The sequence below is a fragment of the Dermacentor andersoni genome, chromosome 5 (assembly GCF_023375885.2).
Source record: "Dermacentor andersoni chromosome 5, qqDerAnde1_hic_scaffold, whole genome shotgun sequence".
Lineage (NCBI taxonomy): Eukaryota > Metazoa > Arthropoda > Arachnida > Ixodida > Ixodidae > Dermacentor > Dermacentor andersoni.
This window is the reverse complement of record NC_092818.1, coordinates 98,597,031-98,620,360: the sequence shown is the minus strand read 5'-3', so window position 1 is coordinate 98,620,360 and position 23,330 is coordinate 98,597,031. Positions and strand designations below refer to the sequence as shown.

Below are 23,330 nucleotides of genomic sequence, written 5' to 3'. Positions count from 1 at the left end.
TATGGCTTCATTCATTACCTATATGTTATTTTGATCTTCCTGTTCTAAAGCTGCATATTTGCTTGCGAGCACGAGTATGAATTCGTCTGCTTTTACCCTTACTTGGTCTAGGTTGGCCTGTTTCTTTGACTAATTTTGCGCTTTCTCGTTTCAAATTTAGAGCACTCCTACACTTTACTATCGTATGATTACTGTCCTTTACCCTACGTAACACTTCTGCACCCGGCACTATGCTGGGATCGGCTGAGAGTATGAAATATGTCTCATTTCTTGTTTCGCCCCAAGCGATTTTTCGGCTCTACTTCCTGCTATGGCGCTTCCAGAAGAAAGTATCCCCTATTCGGAGTCTATTATATTCCGCGAATTATACCATAACCTTTCTTCTCATGTTCATAGAATCAATGCCGTGGTTACCAACTGCTTGTTATCCGGCCTGCTTTTCCCCCACTTTTGCACTGAAGTCGCCCATGGCGACAGTACACTGATTGCACATTTATCGGTGCTAACCCAACGTCTTCATCAATCTGTTCTATTTCTTCACCATCATGAATGGAGGTTGCAGCGTTGGCCCGCACTACCTTTAAACTAAATATAATATTTAGCTCTAGTACCACGACTGCTGCCTTTTCATTCATGCTGTAGAATTCATCAACGCTGCCCGCTATGTGTTTATGAACTGGAAATCCTCCCCCGTATTCCCTCTTATCTGGAAGGCCCCTGTATCAGAGGACGGGAGTGTTAGTCAGCACTGTATAAGTCACACCAGTTCTACTAAGCTCACTAAGGTAAAATCTGGTAATTTCTCAAACAGCCCTGCTAAGCCAGCTGCACTCGATGGGATTAACGTGTTAAACGTTGGCATGTTCAGTTTCCAATGGCGGCCTGTACGAATCCAGGTACTCTGAGCACCCTCTGCGCGTCGCAGCCCTGACCGCCGCCTCGATCAGGTGGCCCGCTGCCGCTGTGGACTCAGGGCTACGGGTTACGTGCAAGAGTCCTGAGGAAGGAGTTAGTGGCCGAACTCTGCACCAGGGAGGACAATTCCTGCTCTGGTGAGGGAGCGTCTGTTGAAGCATAGTGGGACTTGCTAATTTGGTCGCACCTAGACTAGTGCAGCCCCACTGCTTTCGGTATATTTTTTTAAAGCAAAAGCTTTTCTAGGCTCATGGTGAAGTTTGTGTCAGCAGCCCTGACCGCCGGAATGTCCGCCGAATGAAGAATGAATAATGATTGATAGTGACAGTTAGTGAATGATAACATTATAATAGAGATTCGTAGAGGTTAATAATGACTAGTAATGACTAATAATAGCTACTAATGACTTGTAATGACTACTAACGACTACGAAATGACCAATATGTCTAACGACGGCTAGTAATGACCACAACTGATCAGAAATTACTAGAAATGTCCAGTAATGAGTAGTAATGACTAAAATGGCTACTAATAACTTGTAATGACTACTAATGACTACCAAATGACCAATACGTCTAACGACGGCTTGTAATGACCATAATTGATTAGAAACGACTAAAAATGCTTACTAGTGAGCATTACTGACTAATAATGACTGAAATGACTTGTAATGACTAGTACTGACTATGAAATGACAAATATGTCTAACGACAACTTGTAACCACTACAATTCATTAAAAATGACTAGAATTGCTTAGTAGTGAGCAGTAATGACTAAAAGAAAGATGAGAAAGACAAGAGGCAAAGAGAAAGAGGCGAATGATAGGAAGAGGAAGAGTATGCTTTCGCCGTTCAACTCCTAAGAGAGATCTTAAGAGACCCTGTAGGTTTTGGTTGTTTTTTTTGGTGGTGTAAGGCTTCACTTTAAGCTAGTAAACGAGCACTTTCGCATTTGCATCCGTAAATAAATGGACCTTGCGGCCACAATTGAGCCCTCTACCTCGAGCTCAGCAGCACGACGCCATAACCACTAAGCCACCGTGGTGGGAATTGCTTCAAGTGGTGACATACACTAATACTAACGGTTGGCGGTGAAAAACAGGTAGATAAACCTAGAAAGTGAAAGCGCTGTTAAGCCCTCATGTTTACACTGGCAACAGCTCCGGCCAGGAGGTTATTTTGCTGCGTGCAACTAACACGTGTGCATGGCCAGTGTCGGGTGGCCTTTGTGCCGTATCTCTCAGGCGATAACGTCGCGTGACACTGATATGTCAGTTTAGCGATATTTAGGGTGTTTTCATGGGGGTGCTTGCCTCTTGCTCCGTGATGATTAACTTTGTTCGGCAACACAAACGATCATCACCTCTTGCGAGAACTAGCTCAGCAAAACAAGATATAACCACGCTATTGGAATCTAATTACTAGGGTAGGCGACGTTGAGGCAGTATCATCTCCTTGATACTCGAAATGACTGCTCCTCCATATACTCTCCCCTTCTGAAGTTTTCTTGTTGGTTTGAGGAAGAGGTACATGGCAGGTATAAAATGGATCGATTGTCTAATGCGTATCGTGCGCAAAGCGGAATTTTTACTCTCCGAAATCAGCTTTCTGGGAAACTGAAATAACAGTGATAATCTAGAAGAGAAAGCCCGAGGCCAAATAGCAAACGATGTCATGAACTGCGTCACTCTAACAGGACCCGTGTAGGTATGATTCGCTATTTGGCGCGTATGACTTGATGCAGTCATAACAGTTCCCACCATCCTGCATGTAGCGAGTCAATAAATTGTGCCAATGGATCGTCGCGCTCGTGCTAGCATTAAACAATTGTGTATTTCGGAATTTTTCTTTTTGCGCCCACGCCAGCAACGAAAAAAAGAAGGAAAGAACATTAGGTAGTCAAAATTAATCCAGAGTCCCCCACTACGGCGTGCCTCCTAATCAGACCGCGGTTTCGCGATGTAAAACCTGGGAATTTAAGGCCTAATGTTTTATTAAATAACGCACACTGGCCTCAGATACCCAGGCATGATCCCCAAATACCCGAAATGAAGTGAAGCCGGAATTAACAAAATTGTGGATAAATTATTTAACAAGGGATTGCTTTGTAATATCTACATTAGTGATTATCTGTATAACTTGACGCATGTACAAAGTTGGTAACAAGAAAAATTTTAGTGGAAGAGCTGAAATTTCAGCCAGTACGCGTACAAGAATGATCTGCTAGAGACTCCTTTGCGGCGTGTTTTAGGCGTTGGGAAAATGTGCTGTGAGTCTAGTCCGGAGGTCACGTTTCTACAATGTTTTACGATCGGCGGCTCACGAACCGATACGAAGAATGCGTGCCTTTCTTGACAAGGATCTTTATGTCGGCACGAACACCTATCGCAAAGTCTCAGTTTTGGCTGTCTGCAAAGGTGTCGTGTGAACGAAGCGGCACGTTCTTTTTATGCATCCCCTCTGTGGACTGAGCAGAAAGGGCGGAAAACAAAAACAAAGAAGGAAGTAGAAAGGGAGAGACAATCGCATTGTTCTGGGCACTGGTTCGGCTCAAGTCAGGAATCGAGCAGCCCAACTGCGGACGCTTCTGCAGTTCATATACTGCATTAAAAACGCCTAAGCGTGTTCCTCCATGCAGTGTGCTGGTCGAAAAATGGTGCTTTAAGTCAAGAGCCATCACTACGCGTGCGTACGGGAGCCGCATTTGAATCTGTAAAGCCTCTAAACATAGGAAGTTTTACTTTCAAAGAAATTTCTGTGTACCGAACAATTTCTTCACGTGTTGCGGAATATACGCTATATATATGATGATGAGAAATGACGCACATTTTGAAAGCATGGCTATCTTTTTGTATAATTTACGCGTTATCCCTGAAGTCACAACGGCTGGGGTTTAGCTTTAAAATATATATATACTGCCGCGCACTGCAACGTACTGCTGACGCCCACCGGATCCTTGGTCTTCAGTGGTGACTTCAACGTGCATCACCAGCTATGAGCCACCAAGATTGACGGCAGCCTAACGTACCGACGGAGCACTTGCTTTGATTTGACTGATTTCCACGCACTTTGCTGCGTGCACAGACAGTGCTCCCTCTATCCCGCTTCCCTCTTTCTGTTCCCCCTTTCCCTTCCCCTGGTGTAGGGTAGCAAACCGGACGCTCGTCTGGTTGACCTCCCTGCCTTTCCTCTCTTTGCTCTCTCTCTCTCCACGCGTTATCACTGCGCATCGCACAAACATTGTTCTACATTCTTGCACCCGCCTATATGGCAGCTGAGTCATGTCGATTTGTTTGGACTGTGTTCCTAGGTAGCGTTATTGATCTTCTTAGATGCGCTAATGAGAGGGAGCTTGCCCGCGCTACGTTCAACGTTACGACACGTTTAGCCCCACACTTTGAAAGGAGGCGCTCGGATGCGGAAATTGCCGGAATGGCAGTTACAATATGAGATACGCCTGCATCAAACACCACTCTGATTCTCCTTAAAAAAAAAATCAAATTCCGGTGGCGGTGACAGCACTCCCGACTTAATAGAGTGCTAAAGCACTACCTGAACATAACTTGGAGCCTGCTATGGGACTACGTGTTTCGTAATTTTAGCTTGCCCTATCAGTCCTGGTAGTCAGCAAATTCCTTTCCATCACTCAAGACTATCCATCATTCATCATTTATATCTAGTCAATGTTTTGTCATAAACTTGGCCACAGGGGTACGGCTAGGACAGGTAAAATGATAACACACTAAATACTATAGCAGGTTTTACGAACAGAGCTACCTGTTTACGCTACACTACACGCTTAACAATCGTATCCATGTAAATAAATATGTTCTTTGTCTAAGGGCCGCATTATCTTTGCAGGGACATAACCTATACGTGTGTAGTTTGAAAAGCTGCATGGGTGCCTAGAGGTAAAAAAATATGATAAAACTAGTTGATCAAATGCTATGACTTCCTGAACAACACTGACACAACAGGGTGAGCTTGGACCATGAACCAGCGCATAAACTTGATCCAGAATTTAGGTTAGTTTAATGGCAAACCCCATAAACGTTGTGGGTGAAAGTCTCGTAGAAATTTATCCGTCCCCTCGTTGTATTAGAGCCGAGCCCCGTGTATCGGTCTTGCCGGCCTGTTTCGCTCGCTGACGCGTACATGGCTCTCGTGACGAAAGCGTTTCCTGAGCCGCTATCGGCGCTATCTGGCGTTGCCGGGGAGGCATGTGATGCTGCCCGGCAGAGCGGTTGATAAACGGCGTTTGAGTCATACCGAGAGGCAAAAAAAAACCGGGTTCGTCACCGACCGAAGGCGCGGCCTTTGACAGCCGAGGCATTGTGTGGGACGCAAGGGCGGGGCAGCAAGGTTTAACAGGATACGCATTGCCAATTGTGCCGAAAGGGCGCGCACAGCCTTCCTTCTCCTTTTTTTTTTTGAGAAATGGAAGTTTGTTTAGAGAGCATCAGGAAAGCAGCAACGCGCCCCACTTAATGCTGAAAAGTGCAAGTTAAACAGCGTGCAATTACGAAGGCAGTAGAGAAGGAGAATTAGAAATGTTTAGTGATACGAAATTCAGAGACGTTGGCCTCAGGAACATTCCTGTAGTCAGCTTACTCTGCGTTGGTGGGAAGCGGGAACGGATGACGATCCCGATGGGTGGAGTTGAGAGAAGGAAGATGAAAAACACGCGACAGGAATGTTTACTCAGACACGTGCGCGCAAGACTACCGGTCAACTACCATGTGACATTTTGTTATTTAAGAGCATATATCAAAGTCATCTGTTCACGTTTGAAAAAATACAGGTTTACTTATCATTGGATAAGGTTTGCGCAAAAGATGCGCCTGTGTGGATGCAACCACACAACAATAAATGGAGCTACATGTTTTCAAATGTGGGGAGAAGGCATCTATATACGGTTGCCTTCAAGAACTACAGTTTCGTAGTTCAATGCTGGTTCTGCCCGCTTACTTGTCACTATTGCCTTAAGTTACTTTGCATCACACCAAGTTGCCCTAAAGGAGGTATTCCTCGCTTAGTGGATGCTGGAGGGGCTCGCGAAAGCCGCAGACTAATTGGGCATCACACCGCGAGGAACAATGATCTTTTGGCCTTGTCACCGGAGAAGTACACAGGTTAGAACAAGTGACCGCTGGAACAACTGATCAACCAGAACACGTTGTGCGAAAAAACATAAATGGTAATATTTGGAAGTACTGATACTTTCTCGAATATTAGTGTGTGGAGGTGGGCTAACCCTTATATGTTATTGAAACCTTTAACAAGCATCTAGAATTTCAGAAGAGTCTCAGAATTTAACCTGTATCTATTTTGTAGTATAGATATTAGGGCTTATGAGTTCCTGTGACTCGAAGGCATGCTGTTTTGGTGCTGAGCGAAATTCTACCATCGAGTGATGGCCGTTCTGACAGAGAAGCGTGTGCTGGTCGCATGATCGTGCTTTTGTATGGGTGCCGTAAATCCCTGAATGTTGCGTAGATGCCTTTTGTCCATGAAAGAATATATATATCTTTTTCTATGGCAGGGATGTCCGAATTGGATAATGGGGTGGAAGAGGTGAGGGAAGTCGTAATCTTTTACGGCTAATATTCACAGTGATAAATTATTACCGCACATAACGCTTAATAGGACTGAATGTTCAACGGAAAGGCTACTTGTTGCTTATTATCAAGTCAGATTCGTGTCCTCATTAAAGCTGCAGTCACTGCCTAAACACAACTTCAGTGAATACTTCCACCACAACAAAAGAGTTGAAAAACAAAAGAAAGAAAAACGTGCGTCCCGTTCATGCTGAAACGCACGTCAAACGCTGTCGATTCCCGCGTTTGACCTAAGCCGGCTAACGCCAGAAATTATGTTGCTCGTGTATTGCATTCTGAGAAACTTGAGAACTTCACATCTGCGGAAAGTTACGGTGGCGTCAATTACTACACTACAGACTGGTTCGAGCGCAGGCATGCGGTACTTTTTTTTTTCTGCCTGCATTCTTTGCACTGGTACTTTCCCATACTTGGTCTCGGAGCATCTACTGGTGGTGGGTCCGAAGTCCATCGACGATGGTGCTGCTTCAGGGCGAGGAGCGGTCGGTATGCGAAGTTTCAAGCGTGCGCACCCTCGTCACCTTTGGCGTGAGCAACAAAGAAAGAAAAAAAACACCTGCCGGTCGCCGTGTTGACAGAAGAACGCGAACGGGTCGGCGTAAAGATAAGGGTCGGTGCCCGTTATGCGTTTGTCTCGGCGGCGCAATGGCTTGAAACATGCGGCCGAGCCCTCTCTGAGCGACCGCCGCGCGTTCGCAGCCTTCGCCCTTCCGCTGGGGGGGGGGGGGGGGGGGGGACACACGCGACACGAAGGGCGGTGATAAGTCAGTAGAGCACGCGGTGTCCGCAGAGACACATGCAGTCGTGGCCCTTTATTGCCGGCGCCGACTGGTGTAGAACGGCGCGAGAGAACGTCGATGTTGGATGGATCGGTGCGGCCCACTATGATGAACATCTGCGGATCCCAAGAGCGGCAGGACGAAGACCCCAGCCTTGCCGCCACGGAACGTAGGTACCGATGTTTCACTCATATTACCGATGCAATATTGAATACACCGTTTGTACTCTTTCTTTTTGGAGAAAGAAGGCGTACCACCATTTTTAAAGGCTATGCTTGTTTAAGAAATAAAGGTTATCTTCGGCACACTTGATTCGACCAGATTAGCTGGATTGCTTTGAGGCGCGGACATTGATTGTCTAACTAACCGCAATGCGCCAGGGCCAATTAAATAAGTTGTATTACCATTTATACGAATAGATTCACGATACAAGTTGCAAATATTACACTGAAACCAGCCTTTGTTTTAGGCTTGTGTCCTCGTTAAGAATCCTGAGACGAGCACTAGTTTCGACAAATTATGACCTTGGTGCATTATATTTTCCAGAAAAAAAAATCTCATGCCACTGCGGTACGAAATTATCTGCGATTGCATTGCTTTTCCATTGAACTTGACATATATTGACTACAGCGAGCCATAGAACTTTAGCTAAATTGACGTACCTAGAAAATAGATAAGCTTTTAGTGCACATGCTGCAACATGCATCCCAACCTCATTACAATAATGTAATTAATTTATTTTTTATGCAAATATACACCTTGTATTTCTTTTACAAGTAACGCTCAACGTATAATGTAATGCAGGTTTGAAGAAATTACCGCTATCTGCCGCAAGGGTATAAAAAAAAAAAACAATCTGTATAGCCTTGCACTGGAGTGGTCCAGCTCTTCCAGGCTTAGGGAAGGCTGGTCGAGATGATCGCATGAGTTTAAACGTGTGGAGAAGAGTATTCTGGGGCATTCTCCGTAAGGATGAAGTGCGTTGGGGATATTTGTAATATCCTAGACGTGATAGTTCGCTCAGTCTGCTATCAATGTGGTGTTTGGTAGCACCGTTGAGTAGTGTAAGTGCTTGTGCCTGTCGGATTAGTAGCGCTCACAACAGCGTACCTTTGTGATGGGGGCGGTGAGAGAAGGTTGTTGTTTTTGGTTTATTGAGCCGGTCATAGCGTTGTATTCGATATTCGGCTCTGACACATAAGGTTATAGTTGTTTATGTGCGTCAAAATACTTGTGGCGCTTTAGTGTGATAGACCTGTACCGAAGATATTATATTGTGAGCACTATTATTTTCAAAGGTTCAGTTTAGTTGAACGATCTGCGTGCAATGCAAAGCTTTATTGGGGTACAGCGCCTCAGCCTAGTGCGCCGCCAGCAGTGGGCAGTGACTAAAACGTCAGGTATCGTCCAGGAAGACGGATGCTTGGAGTACTAAAAACGAAGCATTGAACACCAGAAAACTGAACACATTGGTAGGAATGCACGGTTAGAAGAAGCAGCGATTGTTTTTATTGAAGCGAAAATAAAGGAGAGATTCAGTCCCCCTATAATGGTGACCGCTACTCCTTTCAGTATAGCAATACGAACATGCAATGTAAGAAATATACATGTATTAAGGAAAGGAAAAAAAAAAGCATTCTAGGAGCGAAAATCCACAGCACACATTCCTATACACAGCCGAGCATACAGATATAAAAGGTGAAGGCAAGTTGCACCACAATGAGTTCGTGAACAGTTACAAACACACACAAGCGGCCGCGATTCAGTCTGCCATGTGTAGGTAAACAGGTGAGGAATACACACTGATAAAATAACGCACGCACAGAGATATGGCAGTAAAAGAAGTGAGCGGCAGCACAGAATACAAACGAGTATAACATGTGATAAACGTGAGATATTAATGCCAAATATTGGCATCAATTTATAGTTAAATCGTATGACTATTAAGTGCGGTATCTAGTACTTGTTAAAGAAGCCTGTGTATGCGAAAAAATGTTCGAGCGCGTTCAATGATTTTCGCTGCGCTATTTTCTATGGCCATGGGCCAGCAATTTTTACGAGTGAGAAAGGTCGGTGAGGATCAATGTAGTGTAGCTCTCGTCTTAGCTATCGTCCTTGCGTCGCGTGTCTGGGGCACTGGTGAACATCGTCATCGTTGTTGCCACAGGAGCAACCCGGGGATGAAGCCCGTTTTATGCGACATAGAAGATGCCATGTGTTAGGCACAGTCGATGGATTGGCGTTTGTGTTATCCCTTTCGTTTCTCCTATTTTCAAGATTTGGTCGTCCGCTCTTGCTTACCGTGTTATTGCTCATGTGAGCGCTGCAGTATGACCACATGGGTGAGTCACAGGCAGACGCGCTTCGAAAAAAATTGACATAGTCCGCCTTTTGAAAGATGGTTTGGGCGAGGATTCAAGGAAATACAGAGGGAATTGACTGCACAAGCAGATTTCAGTAAGTCTCAGTACTGCACAATATGCATTAGGCATTATGCGCCAAGAACTGCACACTTTCTCTTTTATCCTTAAAGATTCGCGCACCAGCTTGTACAGAATGTCTTTGGATGTGCGCGTTCATACGCGAATGTTTGCGTTTTGTACGACGTGGTTAAAGCCTAGTGCGCCACCAGCAGTGGGCAGTGACTAAAACGTCAGCTATTGACCAGAAGTACACATGCTCGGACTACTAACAATGAAGCTTCGGACACCAGAAAAGTGAACACATTGGTAGGAATGCACAGTTACTTTCGAACTTTCACGTTATTGGTGATCAACGAGAAATACACAGTGACGACGAACGTGGGATACTACATGAAGCTTATTTTTGAAAAAAAAAAAAAAAATGGTCGTGTCCTTACTGTGAAACGGATTCTTCGGTAAAAGCTCACGCCACAATTAATCCTGCCGACAGTACCGTAAACCTTCGCGCCTTACTCTTTTTCTGCCGAACAGCGAGTGAGCGTGGACTGTTTCGACGATAAGCTGAACCTGACAGCGATGGTTCTTAAACTGAACAACGCTACAAAACACAAGGAGAAACGACTAAATGAACAAATTGAATTCAAGCAGTTGAAACTTGAATTGCCTGTAGGACAAAGAACTCATCGTCCGCCTTTACAGGTTATCAATGTGCTAACGTTAGATTACTAATATTTGATGATATTAGTGATAGTCAAATACCAGCGTGTCAAAAACAAGAGACGAATGTAGAATGGCAATACACAACGATAAATTCTAACTGGTCTTTATTCCATAGAGGACATAGAGAACTTCAGTTAGAAGTCAGTGCTGTGTACGTCCCTTCTATGTTCGTACCTTGCTTTTCTTTTCTTACGCGCTACTATTTCAGGAGCATGAATAACAAATTAGCCCAAATTTCAGCTCTATTGGTGACACTATTCGTAGTTTGTCTCAAAGTAACTCTAGTTCTGTGAGAGACACCTTAAACAACTACAGTTTACATCATTACCCGGAGTTCTTAAGTATACCGGTGAAATATCAGCACACGATAAACGTGCTTTCAATAGCCGGCCTCCACCGAGACATGGCTGCAGCAGGCATGACTAAGCCAGAAGCCTCATACTTCGCAGTAGGTTGTCATGCCTGATGACCTTCCGTATCTGCTATTGCAATAAAAAAAAAAAATATCGCAGTAGCCTACAGGCCCTTTATCGCAAATGAAAATGACTCTCATCTCGAACGCGATGCGCCCATTACAAAAATTTTGCGTGTTTACGGAATAGAGACATTATCTGGTTTTGAAGCATGCCGTATTGGAATTTTGACCCCATCAGTGCCTTTAACTTGGTCCTAAATAGGTGCACGAGGGTTTCCGCATTTCGCCTCCTTCTCAATGCTGCCCCCGTGGCGGGGATCGAACAGAGGACCTAGAGCACTGTAGCGCAACGCCTTAGCCATTGGGCCACCGCGGCGGGTACATAAGCCTATTACCACGAACGCTGTCAGATAGACTGCACACAAAGCTAGACACATCAGCGGAATTATTCATATCTAGCAAATTTGGCAAATACTATAGTAATGAATGTCAGAAAGTAATCTGCTGGGCATGATGTCTCTACGTCGGTGTTCGTGAACGATGTCGTAGATGGGGCACGACTGAGCGAGGTAGGATACAACAAGATCATACTATTGAGCGCAAATAGAATTGGAAAATCAAAACTCGCTTGTGAAAGAAAGAACTAAACTAATTTAAGCGCAGTAAAACGCCGCACTTCTAGTCTAATGCCTCAGATACGATACAACCGGTTTATTACCACCAATAATAAAAGACGTCCACATGCTAACGTAAATGTTTGTTGATTTCGGTAGTGTTTTTGTAAAGTTACCACTACAATAGACTACCAGAAGTGTACGCGGAATTGTTTGAATATTTCATTGCTCCGTTTACGGACCGCTAATTGGTGTAAGAGGAAGTATGCCGCTATTTCAACTAAACTTAAGGGCTTTCTTACTGCCGGCAACAACACTAATTGAATGTTTATGAGCCGTCCATCGACAGGAGTACTTGGACTACTAGTCGCAGTTGAAGACTATGGCGTTTTGCGGCTGGGCTCCAGGTTGCGCCGTCTAGTTCCGTCCACGGTTGCGGAATAAAAGTCCCTAATAAGGGCGGATCGCGAAAATACCGTGTGATTTTTATAGTTCATGCTAGAGAAGACCGTGGCGTCAGAATTGCCTTAAAACCTACAGCTACCGTGCCATTCCTAGTATAGGTCTCTTACTAGGATGTAAAACATTGTAAATAATTTATAACTGTTAATATAAGGAACACCTGGACTTAACTAAATAACAACGTCTCCAAAAGCTACACTGAATGGTGACCTGGACCGACGGGAACAGATTTATGTTTTCGAAAGTGTGATCCGTATTTTCTTTTGCGCTCATTCCTGTATTCGCCTAAACACAAATAAGAAAATCATGAAATAATACTGTCCCTAAATGCCCGCTTTGGTTTTCAGGATCGTCATCGCCCGATGTCGACCGAGTAAAGTGTCGCTCGACGTACTTGACACCGGGTCTCTCGCCTCCAAGAGAGCAATCCGTGGACAGTGTGTTAACAATCGCGACTGTCATGGAGTCGCTCTCTTTAAGGCGGTACCCACAGTCGCCATTCGACCATCCCCCAGGATAACACCACGTCAACGAAGGCTGGCTTCAAGTTCCACTATCTTGCTGCATTTCTCAAACGCATGTGCTGGGTTGTATGGAAGTATTGAGTTGCACAAGATTCGACTAGCACATCGACAATTGCACAAGAAAGGAATTCCTGCTCTTCATGCAGTCGTTGCCATGCGGTCACAGTCGTTTCCTCGTCTTCATTCCTTGTGTTACACTGTGCGTCTGCCTGGTTGGTGTCTGGGTTTCGGCATAGGTTGTGAGCGTTCAAGTGCCTAAACATAAAATCGCGTTGCAATAAAGTTGTGACTCTTGTTGCGGATAAACATTAAGAAAGCACCGGATACATGTTGCACAGGATGCCTAACACATTGGTTCGTGGTTGAGTGTCCTCTTCGGCGACGGGAGTTCGTGGGTTTAAAACCACGCTGTCACCAGTTACCCACAGGCTATCCAAATAGGTACAGGCGTTCCCCAGTCTGACGCTCAGCCTTCTTTAGGGAATAAATTACCCTGGGAAAAGATCCGACGTCATGCAAATACATTCGAACCCTGTGGGCCAAAGGAAAACCTGAAAAAGGAGGTCATGACCGCTGCCATGGTGACCATTTTCCATGTGGCGTGCCCTATTGCACCTATTAGGTGGGGGCACCCACGGGTTGAGGTGAAGCATCCCTTTCCAAGCATTGGGATCCCATAATGGCGGAGTACATGACCGGGAAGCGCAGTTGTACCCATTTGACCGATAGGCACCAGCAGCAATTCAAGTCTACCTCCCACAGCGGCGGCAATACCGCTCGCCCACAAATCTCTTTAGGGTCCCCCTTCTGAGATTCGAGGCCCTGCAAGTAGCTGAGCACCAGGCCGGGGAACGTCTCTACCCACTAGAGAAACTAAAAACAAGAAGGGGCTGACAGATGGAATAGCACACTGTGGTATAAAGTTTGTAAACAGGGATAAAGTGCTTCAGAAAGGCTGGCCAACGTTTCGATAGGAGGACCTATCTTCGTCAAAGGCGGCCTCGTCATCCTCGGCGTGTTAGTTTTAAAGGGTTAGTGCAGTGACGTCACGTGCGGGTGTTGTCGCTGGCGGCTGGTTTTAAAGAGAGAGGCTATCAGAGGAAACAAGCGCTGTCGTCCGACGTCTGTGAGCTTCATTCCCAAGACGAGGGACAAGAGCGTGATAGTGGGCACGCGGGGAGAGAAGAAAAGAAACTAAAGCAGGAAAGAAAGGGAAAAAGAAAAGAAAAGAAAAAAGGGGGGGTGTGGGAAGCCAGGGCGGCACTAAGGCAGAAAGGAAAGGGGGGGGGGGAGGAGTGAAAGAAAAAAGAGAAAAACAAAATCCGACATTGTTCTACACAGTGACAATTACCAACAGGCTGAAATCACTTTTGGCTGATGAATTGATAACACCGTCAGAATACAAATTTCTTAAACCAAGCAACAAAACTGCCGGGCGTTTTTACCTCCTTCCAAAAATTCATAAAATTCCACCCGCTGAATTATACACTGCTATTATCCCAGGCCATCCGTTAGTATCAAACAACAACACCCCGACAGAGAGCATCTCCACATTCCTTAACCACTACCTTGGTGACTAGCCAAAAGCACTTCCGTCATTTGTAGAAGATACGCCCCACCTGCTGAGAATTATAGAGGACATTAATACTAAAGGTACACTACCCCACAACACAATTCTCGCAACACTAGACGTCACGGCGCTGTACACCAATATTCCAATCCCTGATGGTTTATCTTCGATAAAACAAACGCTGTCTAAACACAATGCACAACACTCTACTGAAGTCTACTTGTCTCTCCTTGAATTAGTTCTAACACATAACTACTTCGGATTTGAAGAGAGTTACTACCTACAGATGCATTGTACAAGCATGGGTACGCCTTTTGCACCAACCTACGTGAACATATTTATGGGGATTCTAGAAACAGATTTCCTATCGCGCTGCACTACCAAGCCCCACACATACCTACGATACCTAGACGACATACTCATAATCTGGGGACATGGTCAAGACAGTCTAGATAAATATGTAGCATTTCTAAACTCTGTTCACCCAACAATAAAATTCACATCAGAATCCTCAACTGAGCGCATAAACTTTCTGGACACAACAATATACATTGACAATGGTAAGCTAAAGACAACGCTGTATAGGAAACCTTTCGACAAACAACAGTACCTAGAATATACCAGCCACCATCTGAGACATTGCAAACAAGGCATCTTTAAAGGCCAAGCCACACGACTACGTCGCATTTGCGTTGAAAACCAAGACTACATAGATATACTCGACCACCTTAAAGAAACCCTATCAAACAGGAACCACCCAAACAGTGACCTTCAAACAGCCTACATCGCTGCAACCAAACTTGATCGAGCCGAGGTCCACAAGCCCCGCCCGAGGATCACAAGAACAACAACGACTCTTCTTACTACTAAATTCTCAAACGCACTCCCAAACGTGAATAACATCCTTAGTAAATACTACCCAATTCTCACCAGCAACCAGAAACCTAAGAAGATTTTTCCCGACCCTCCCAGAGTAACCTACAGACGCAACACTAATTTTAAAGATGTTCTTGTGCACGCCAAACTACAGACAAAGAGGAAGTTGGGAACCAATCCCTGTGGCCGCCCCAGGTGCTCTACATGCAAGCACATTCAATCTACTACTACAGTAAAAAGTACAGCGTCGAATTACGCACACAAGGTAACTTCGGCTTTCACCTGCACATCAAGCAACGTAGTCTACTGTCTAGAATGCGCCGCTTGTAGCAAACAATACATAGGTGAGACTGGACTACAAATTAGTACAAGACTCAACGGTCACCGCGCGGACACAAAACACAATTTACCCAAAGCAGTAGCCAGCCACTTTAATGAACATGGTCATATATTTGACAAAGCAAGGCTCTATATACTACAAACAAATTTCCGTTCCCCTCTCGAAAGGAAGTATACGGAATCATACCTCATACACAGGTTTAGTTGCCTACACCCGACAGGAATTAATTTGTCACGCGGCAACTTAGAATCTTTAAAAGCGGTAACTTAAATCTCAAATTCTCATATCATCAACCAAGACACAAAACACATTAGGCCACCAGCTAACCTTAATTCTTAACCTCACCTACTCTTCCATTTCGAAAAATTTTTTCCTGCCTACTACTCAATTTAATGTACTCTTTCAGGTTTTTACGTCTATACCAACTGTACGACCCCTTTCTTCCATGTACACTTGCCCCCGCCCGCTTCGGCCGGCGTCACCCTCCTGTTTGTTATTCCGGTTTCGGTCCCCCTCCCCCTCTCATTTCCCTTCCTTTTCTTTTTAATCTATATTTTTTTGAAACCCCCTCATCAACACATTGCGAAGTCAATATGCCTTTTTCGGCGCCTCAACCCAGAATATCGCCATTTCTGAATGCCGCCGTAACGACACCTATGTTGAGCGACCGGGGCAATGCCCCTTGAAAGACCATGCCGCTGCCTTTCAGTCACCCCATACATTGCACCGCAGACTCCTCGTCGCCATCTTAACTATTTCAAAATTACTCGACGTATTGCTGCTATGCTACTCAAGTCACTCTCAACTCATGTTCCTTTTTTTTTTTGTGTGTGTGTGTGTGTGTGTGTGTGTGTGTGCGTGTTTTCTTTTTTTTTGTCTTTTGTGTTACTCGCGCACTGACCGCCTGACCGGCCCTTGTAATGCCACAAAAACATGCCGCCAACGACTCCCCCTGAATGCTTCCTAACCTCTCGCTTCCCCAACACGCTCCCAAGCCCCCGTCTTTCTTAAAAAATTTTGTTTTTCTCTTTCTTTTTCTTTCACCCCCCCCCCTTTTTTTTCTGCCTTGGTGCCGCCCTGGCTTCCCCCACCCCCTTTTTTTTTTTCTTTTTCCCTTTTTTTTCCTGCTTTAGTTTCTTTTCTTTTCTCCCCGCGTGCCCACTATCACGCTCTTGTCCCCTTGTCTTGGGAATGAAGCTCACAGACGTCGGATGACAGCGCTTGTTTCCTCTGATAGCCTCTCTCTTTAAAACAAGCCGCCAGCGACAACACCCGCACGTGACGTCACTACACTAACCCTTTAAAACTAACACGCCGAGGATGACGAGGCCGCCTTTGACGAAGATAGGTCCTCCTATCGAAACGTTGGCCAGCCTTTCTGAGGCACTTTATCCCTGTTTACAAACTTTATACCACTAGAGAAACTAGTGGTTTATCGACTGCACGGGGAGTCGAACCCAGTAGCTCGCCCTTACGAGGCTGATGCTCCATCACTACACCACCACTGTGGCACTATCATACGCATCGCGTTTAGTTGCGTAGCATAAAAAATACATATAGCTCCTAGCATAAGAGAATAATGATTTGCTCAATACAGCCATAATGCGGCGAGTTACAATAGGAAAGCGCTGGCTGCATGTAAATAAAGAAAGGAACGACTCTTCTTTTTTCATGTTTAGACCATATTTATATCTCTGTTCGATGAAATATTAAGCACTTAAAAAGCCTTAGCGTTGCAAATTTATGCTACATGCAGAAAATAAGATCAGAAAGAAAGGAAGGGGGGGGGGGGCGGACATCGGGAGAATCAGTTCAGCTAATAATGGCGCCTCTTAGGCAGATACGCAAACGCAATGTAGCTTGTGCTTTATTTTTATATATTACATTGGGCGAAATCGTATCCCTTATATACGATGTCCTGTTTATGTGCACGAAACATCTACGTGAAAAAATGAAGGTTTTGGAAGAACTGACTACTTCCTCATACATGACGCTGTACGCTATTTCTCTCAGGTGGCGAAGAAACTGCCGAACGCGTTCTGCATAACTGCAGGCTGTCTGGAAATTAAAAACTCGTCGGCCCCACCACTCTGAGCTAGCTAGACAGAAAACCGTTCTTGTTAGACACGATCATGAGTCCATGGGGTCATATACCACAGCTACAGTAGGCTGCAAGAAAGCATGGCTGCAATTCGTGAAGGTAGGTGGTCTGAGCGCCCGGCTGAGTCAGAGCTGATGATTTTTCCTATGTAGGCGTCAGCAGTTGACTTTCTTTCCTTCTCTGAATCCTTTTCTCCCCTTTCCCCTTCTCCTTGTGCAGGGTATCGAAACGGGCTCAGTCCTAGTTTACCTCACTTCCTTTTAATTATCCTTCTCTTTCTTTCTTTACCTCACTCCCTTTTAATTATCCTTTCTTTCTTTCTCTTTCTTTTGTCCGTAGTAGTAAGGTTCTGGTTTACATTCGCAAGGACCTTACGTATTTTTCCCAACACGTAGCGCCACACGACGGTAACCAATACGTCTGTGTTACTGTGAAAAAGAAGAAGCTGTCTTTTACTCTTATTGCCGTCTACCTTTCCCCAACAAGTCAGTTTGATAGAAAAAGACTGGAAGATATTATGGCTGATACTCCCGGTCCTTGGATAATAACAGGGGACTTCAACGCTCACCACCATATATGGGGAAACTCCAGGATAAATTCGAGGGGCAGTTCACTAGTATCCTTTGCATCAGGCCACAACCTGTGTCTTCTAAATGACGGAAGCCCGACATTTCTGCGAGGAACTACATACAGTAGCTGCCTTGAGTTGACTTTGGTGTCACGTTGCCTGACTTTGAGCGTGCAGTGGTTCACTGATATTGAAACCCATGGAAGTGATCATATTCCGACCTATGTGAGAATCGATGGACTAGACGCCGCATTACCGGTAGTCTCTCGCCAAATCGACTGGTCAGTGTTTCAAAATCGCGTGGAAGACACATGCAAGACACATATTGCACGCAGATTAGAAGACATAATTGCAGACGCTATGCAAGATTGTACACGCTGCTTCACACATCCATTAAAGCGTACAGAGAATGACATTGAATTGGAAAGGCTTCGTGCAGTACGTCGCCGAGCTGAAAGGAGGTACAGGCGCACGAAGTCAATTCTTGACCTCAGAGAAGCTCGGCGCATGCAAAAGAAGATCAAACGCCGAATGGATAGGCTAGCGGATCAAAAATGGAAATGCTTTTGCGACTCACTAGACCCCCGCAAGCCATTGTCCTGTGTGTGGCGTACCTTACGGGGTCTTTGCTCAAGTCCCCAGCAACGACACCCATTCAACGCCCTTGCTCTCTATCAAAACCGCCGCGAGATAGACGTCGCAGAGGAATTTTGTGCGAACGTCGCCGGCGGCACGGTTTTAGTCCCTGACATGGCTCTAGGCAACATCCCCAGCCCACGAGATGCAAGCATGGACGCTTTATTCTCTATGGAAGAGTTAGAAGCTGCTATGGCGCTATGTAGGTGTTCGTCTTCACCAGGACCCGATGGCATAACATATACTGCTTTGCGCCACCTAGGAAGAGAAGCACGAAGAGAACTCCTTAGCCTTTTTAATAGTTCATGGCAAGATGGTGTCGTCCCACAGGAATGGAAACGCAGCCGCCTGGTACCGCTTCTAAAAGCAGGAAAGTCACCGCTCGAACTGGCATCCTATCAGCCTATAGCTCTTGCCAGCTGCGTCGGGAAGCTCATGGAACGTATAATCCTCATGCGTCTCGAATGGTACCTTGAACACCATAAAATTTACCCTGACTCTATGGCGGGATTTCGACGCGGTCGTTCATCGATTGACAGTGTCATCGATCTAGTATCATCTGTGGAACAACAAAAATCTCGGAAGCGATTATCAGTAGCGCTCTTTCTTGACGTGAAAGGCGCTTACGACAACGTTTCCCATCAAACCATTCTAGACGCACTTCTGACAATTGAACTAGGAGGGCGAGTATATCGATGGGTCAGTAACTACTTGACACAAAGGTCCTTGTTCGTACGAACGGAAGATGGTCCGACTACCGACCACTACACATGCCGAGGCGTTCCCCAAGGCGGTGTTCTAAGCCCTATTCTTTTCAACCTCGCGCTTCTTGGGCTGGCCGAATCCCTACCGGAAACAGTGAGTGTTTCAATCTACGCCGACGACATCTGCATCTGGACATCAGCGGTCACTCACCTGCAGGTTCGCGCACGGCTACAGAAAGCAGCAACACAGGCATCTGACTACCTTCACAAACAAGGCCTTACCATCTCAACAGAAAAATGTGCATTAGTCTCTTTTACGCGAAAAACGATGACTCCTTATCCACTATGCATCAATGGTCAGCCTATCTCCTACAAGAGAAATCACCGGTTTTTGGGCGTCATTGTAGACCGGGACCTCACTTGGAGCCCTCATGTCGCCCACTTAAAGAAGAAGCTCACATCTATTGTTCACGTCTTCAAGTTCATCGCCGGCAAAACATGGGGATCGTCAGTGGGCTCCATGCTACAGTTATATCGAGCACTGTTCATCGGATTCCTACGCTATAGCTCCCCCGTGCTTGCTAAAACATGCAAGTCAAATCTTCGAGAACTTCAGAGCGTGCAGGCGCAGGCACTACGTGTTTGCCTAGGCCTTCCGCGCAGCGCCTCGACAGCTGGAACCATTATATTGGCTCAAGACCATCCGATCACGACTTACATTAGCACCGAAACGCTTAGAGCCCATGTTCGTCATGTTTCACGGATGCAGTCAAGCTCTCTTGCGTGCCTGCCAGAACGACGACCACAGGCGTCCTTCTCCAACAAGGTCAGCATCCATCGTGCCTCCTTACCATCGGGTTTCACACCCTCTGCGCGTTCAACCTCAGCTTTGTGGTGCTTAAAACAACCTCAAGTGCGTCTTACGATTCCAGGGATAAGAAAGAAGACCGACCTGCCTACCTTGGCCTTGAAGCAAGCAGCTCTGGATTGTTTGCACACTTTCTACTTTGATCGAGTACATATATATACGGATGGCTCTTCCACTCAGACCAGCTCCACCAGCGCAGTGGTTATACCATCCCGTTCACTAAGCATCCAATACAAGATTTCTCACTTGACAACATCGACTAGTTCGGAGCTTGTTGCCCTCCGAGGTGCCGTTGATTATATTAATAACCAACCGGCTAATCGGTGGGCTATATTCTGCGATTCGAAGGCGGCCTTACGATGTCTTCTGGCATCTCTTCGTCGCGGGTCATGTGAACAACTCGTGTCGGAGATACGAGAAATGCACCATCACATGATCGCGAAAGGACACGACGTCGTGTTTCAGTGGCTGCCTGGTCATTGCGGTATCTCCGGCAACGACCTCGCTGACGAAGCTGCTAGAAAAGCTCACGAGGGAGCAACCCTTGTTTCAATACCTTTATCGCGGACCGACGCAGCCCAACACTTAGGCAAGCTAGCGCACTCTTTGACATTGGAGAAGTGGCACACACCTGAATTCACTCACCATCGCTTGCATTCCCTCGATCCCTCTATGCAACTGCGGCTGCTACCAGGTCTTCCGCGAAATGAGGAAACAATGCTGTGCCGCTTACGTTTGGGCGTCGCATTCACAAATGCTTATGCATTTCTGATTGGAATGGCTGATAGCGCCGAGTGCAATGCCTGCGGTGTCGAGGAAACTATAGAACACCTACTGTGCTACTGTCCATCTTATGAAAATGAAAGGCAAGACCTCTGCACAGTTCTCAATCAGCTAGATGGAAAGCCGTTCACCTTGAACAAGATCTTGGGATCATGGCCTCGCATATCAAAGCTACAAAAGGCCACAAAAGCGCTGCTGCGATATTTGAAAGCGACCGGATTGAGTGAGCGTCTGTGATCCGGACTGAGTGACCGACTGATATCTCCAGTGGACTTTCTCTCTCTTTCTGTTTTAAATCTTTCCGTCCCCCTTTCCCTTTCCCCAGTGTAGGGTAGCCAACCGGACTCAGTCCTGGTTAACCTCCCTACCTTTCATTTATCATTTTCTCTCTCTCTCTTCTCTTTCTTTGTTGGTCAAACATCAGATGAGTTCTCATGGGAAAGATAAAAAGAGACAGACGGAAAATAAATATTAGACGTTCCATACGTTCGCAATTTTCGACTCGAAGTGATAATATTGTAGAGAGATTCTGCAGATTATCATATGAAACTTCTCTGGACAAGACTAGCGCTGCTTCGGCTGACGGCTCCCCCTCCCCCCTCCCCCTCCCCCTCCCCCCACTCCCCCCAGAACTGGTACGGGCGAAACATTGCAGCCCGTTATCACTGGCACTCGGACAACCACAGAGAAAAGAAATGCGAGTTCATTTCTTTTTTTTTTGCAGTGAGTGGAAGGGGTGCGGAATGCTAAGAGATAGAGCGCTTTGGTCTTGTCTCCAAGTTCGTTCAGCTAGCTGGCGTCGTCCGTCTTCTGCACAAGCTACCTGTCACCTTGCGAATCCACCCTTGCTACTCCGCTTCCGAACACGCTCCCAGATTTCTTGCCGATTCTTTATGGCCTATCAGTTCTGTCTTTTGTTCCTGTCAAAACGCTCTTTTGTAGTCCACGTGTCTCCTTCTACGCTTTATGAATGGCCAGCCGCAACTTGGCACGTACAATTGTGTCATAAAACAGCATCAAAGCGTGAACCCTGAGACCGTGGTGATGTCGACGTCAACATGCAAACATGCAAAAGCTAAAGCTCGAGAACCACAACAGCAGCTACAACAACAACAACAACAACAGCAAAACCCACAGATAAACAAAGGCGCAAAAAAAAAGAACGTCCTTTAGTCAGGTGTACCTGGACTTTGCCAAACTTGAGCTCGTGGAATCTTTCTCTCTGGCCTGGCGAGCGGACTTAACAAGATTATCGAGCCAACGTGATTACGGAGTCAACACTGAAAGAGTAACGGATCGATGAGCACAGCAAGCGGAATCACCGAGGTCACCATGACGAAGTTTGCATGTCGTGTACTGTTCGCTTGTGGTAGAGAGACTGCAGCATGAGCTACATATAGGCCCGGTGATAACACAGATGAACGTGTGCGGAGAATCAGAGTGCGTTGGTCTGCTAACACGTCTGGACGTAAGCCTTCCAGCCAAAAATAAAAAAATAAAGGAAACAGAGCAGACATTTTATTGTACACCGCAGGTCAAGAAATACCAATACAAAATTGTGAACAGGGAATATTTTATGATCTCTCCATGTCGCCAGGAAAGGCTTAGGGTAGAGGCACAATCCTTAAATGTGTATCTTAGAAACAAGAAACGCAACTTCCGCTTTCGAAAATATTAAAGCAACGGTCAACTTTGAGCAGGTCCACGGCAAAAAATTATTTTCGATTTCGTTTTTCTTAGTTTTTTTTATTTCTCTTTAAAGGCCCGAGGGCCTTCCATAAAGCTAGGCTTGCATACTTGTTTCCTTTACTGAGAACACAACAAAAACAAGAAAACACATGCTTTGCCTCAAGCGGGTAAGGAAGCTTCACTGGGAAGATACGTAGAATGCCATGCATGCAGTGTACTACGCCGCAAGTCAAGGGATAGATACCTGGTAATTGGTGACTCTCCAGGACTTCCTGCTAAACAGGCATGCTTTTCGGCGTTAACAGGCTTTGGCTTCTCAGTTACACATACGCTGACTTGTATTTTTGTTTTGGTTTTCTAGATTAACAATAATTTCACTGCTGTTGTACAGGAGAAAAGATAAGCGGTACTACCAACTGAAATTTATTCTCCTCATACGTGAACATTACACAAAGAGCACACCTGAATGTTCATGGCAATTCAGAAATACGACCAGCTTTCCCTTTCCTTAAAGAAAAATAAAAGAGCAACAAACAAGCAATAATTAAGCATTTAACCAACTAACGTTTCCGTACCTCGCATCTCTTACAAACTTGCGATCGAGTATGTTCATCAGTCTTCTAGATTTTCGTTCGATACCTCCAAATTGGGTGGAGTGCGCCTATAATTTTATAAAGACATGCGCGACCGATGGTACGATCGAACGTCTGGATTTCCGTACAGCA

General features: G+C 45.6%; 2 protein-coding genes across 7 annotated transcripts in view; one reads left to right on the top strand and one right to left on the bottom strand.

Moving 5' to 3' along the window:
• The window catches only part of LOC126530934 (uncharacterized), a 121,806-nt gene that overhangs the window by 86,250 nt on the left and 12,226 nt on the right, over positions 1 to 23,330 (bottom strand). The window lies entirely within an intron of this gene.
• Positions 7,270 to 17,242, top strand: LOC126530937 (uncharacterized). Its single transcript, XM_072288238.1, has 2 exons — positions 7,270 to 7,481; positions 12,294 to 17,242. Exon 2 carries the CDS (start codon positions 14,327 to 14,329, stop codon positions 15,524 to 15,526), a length of 1,200 nt encoding a protein of 399 aa, XP_072144339.1. The 5' UTR covers positions 7,270 to 7,481; positions 12,294 to 14,326; the 3' UTR covers positions 15,527 to 17,242.

Bases quoted from the DNA above. Each gene is read 5' to 3' on its own strand.
- LOC126530937 (XM_072288238.1), top strand. From the start codon at position 14,327: ATGCATTGTACAAGCATGGGTACGCCTTTTGCACCAACCTACGTGAAC.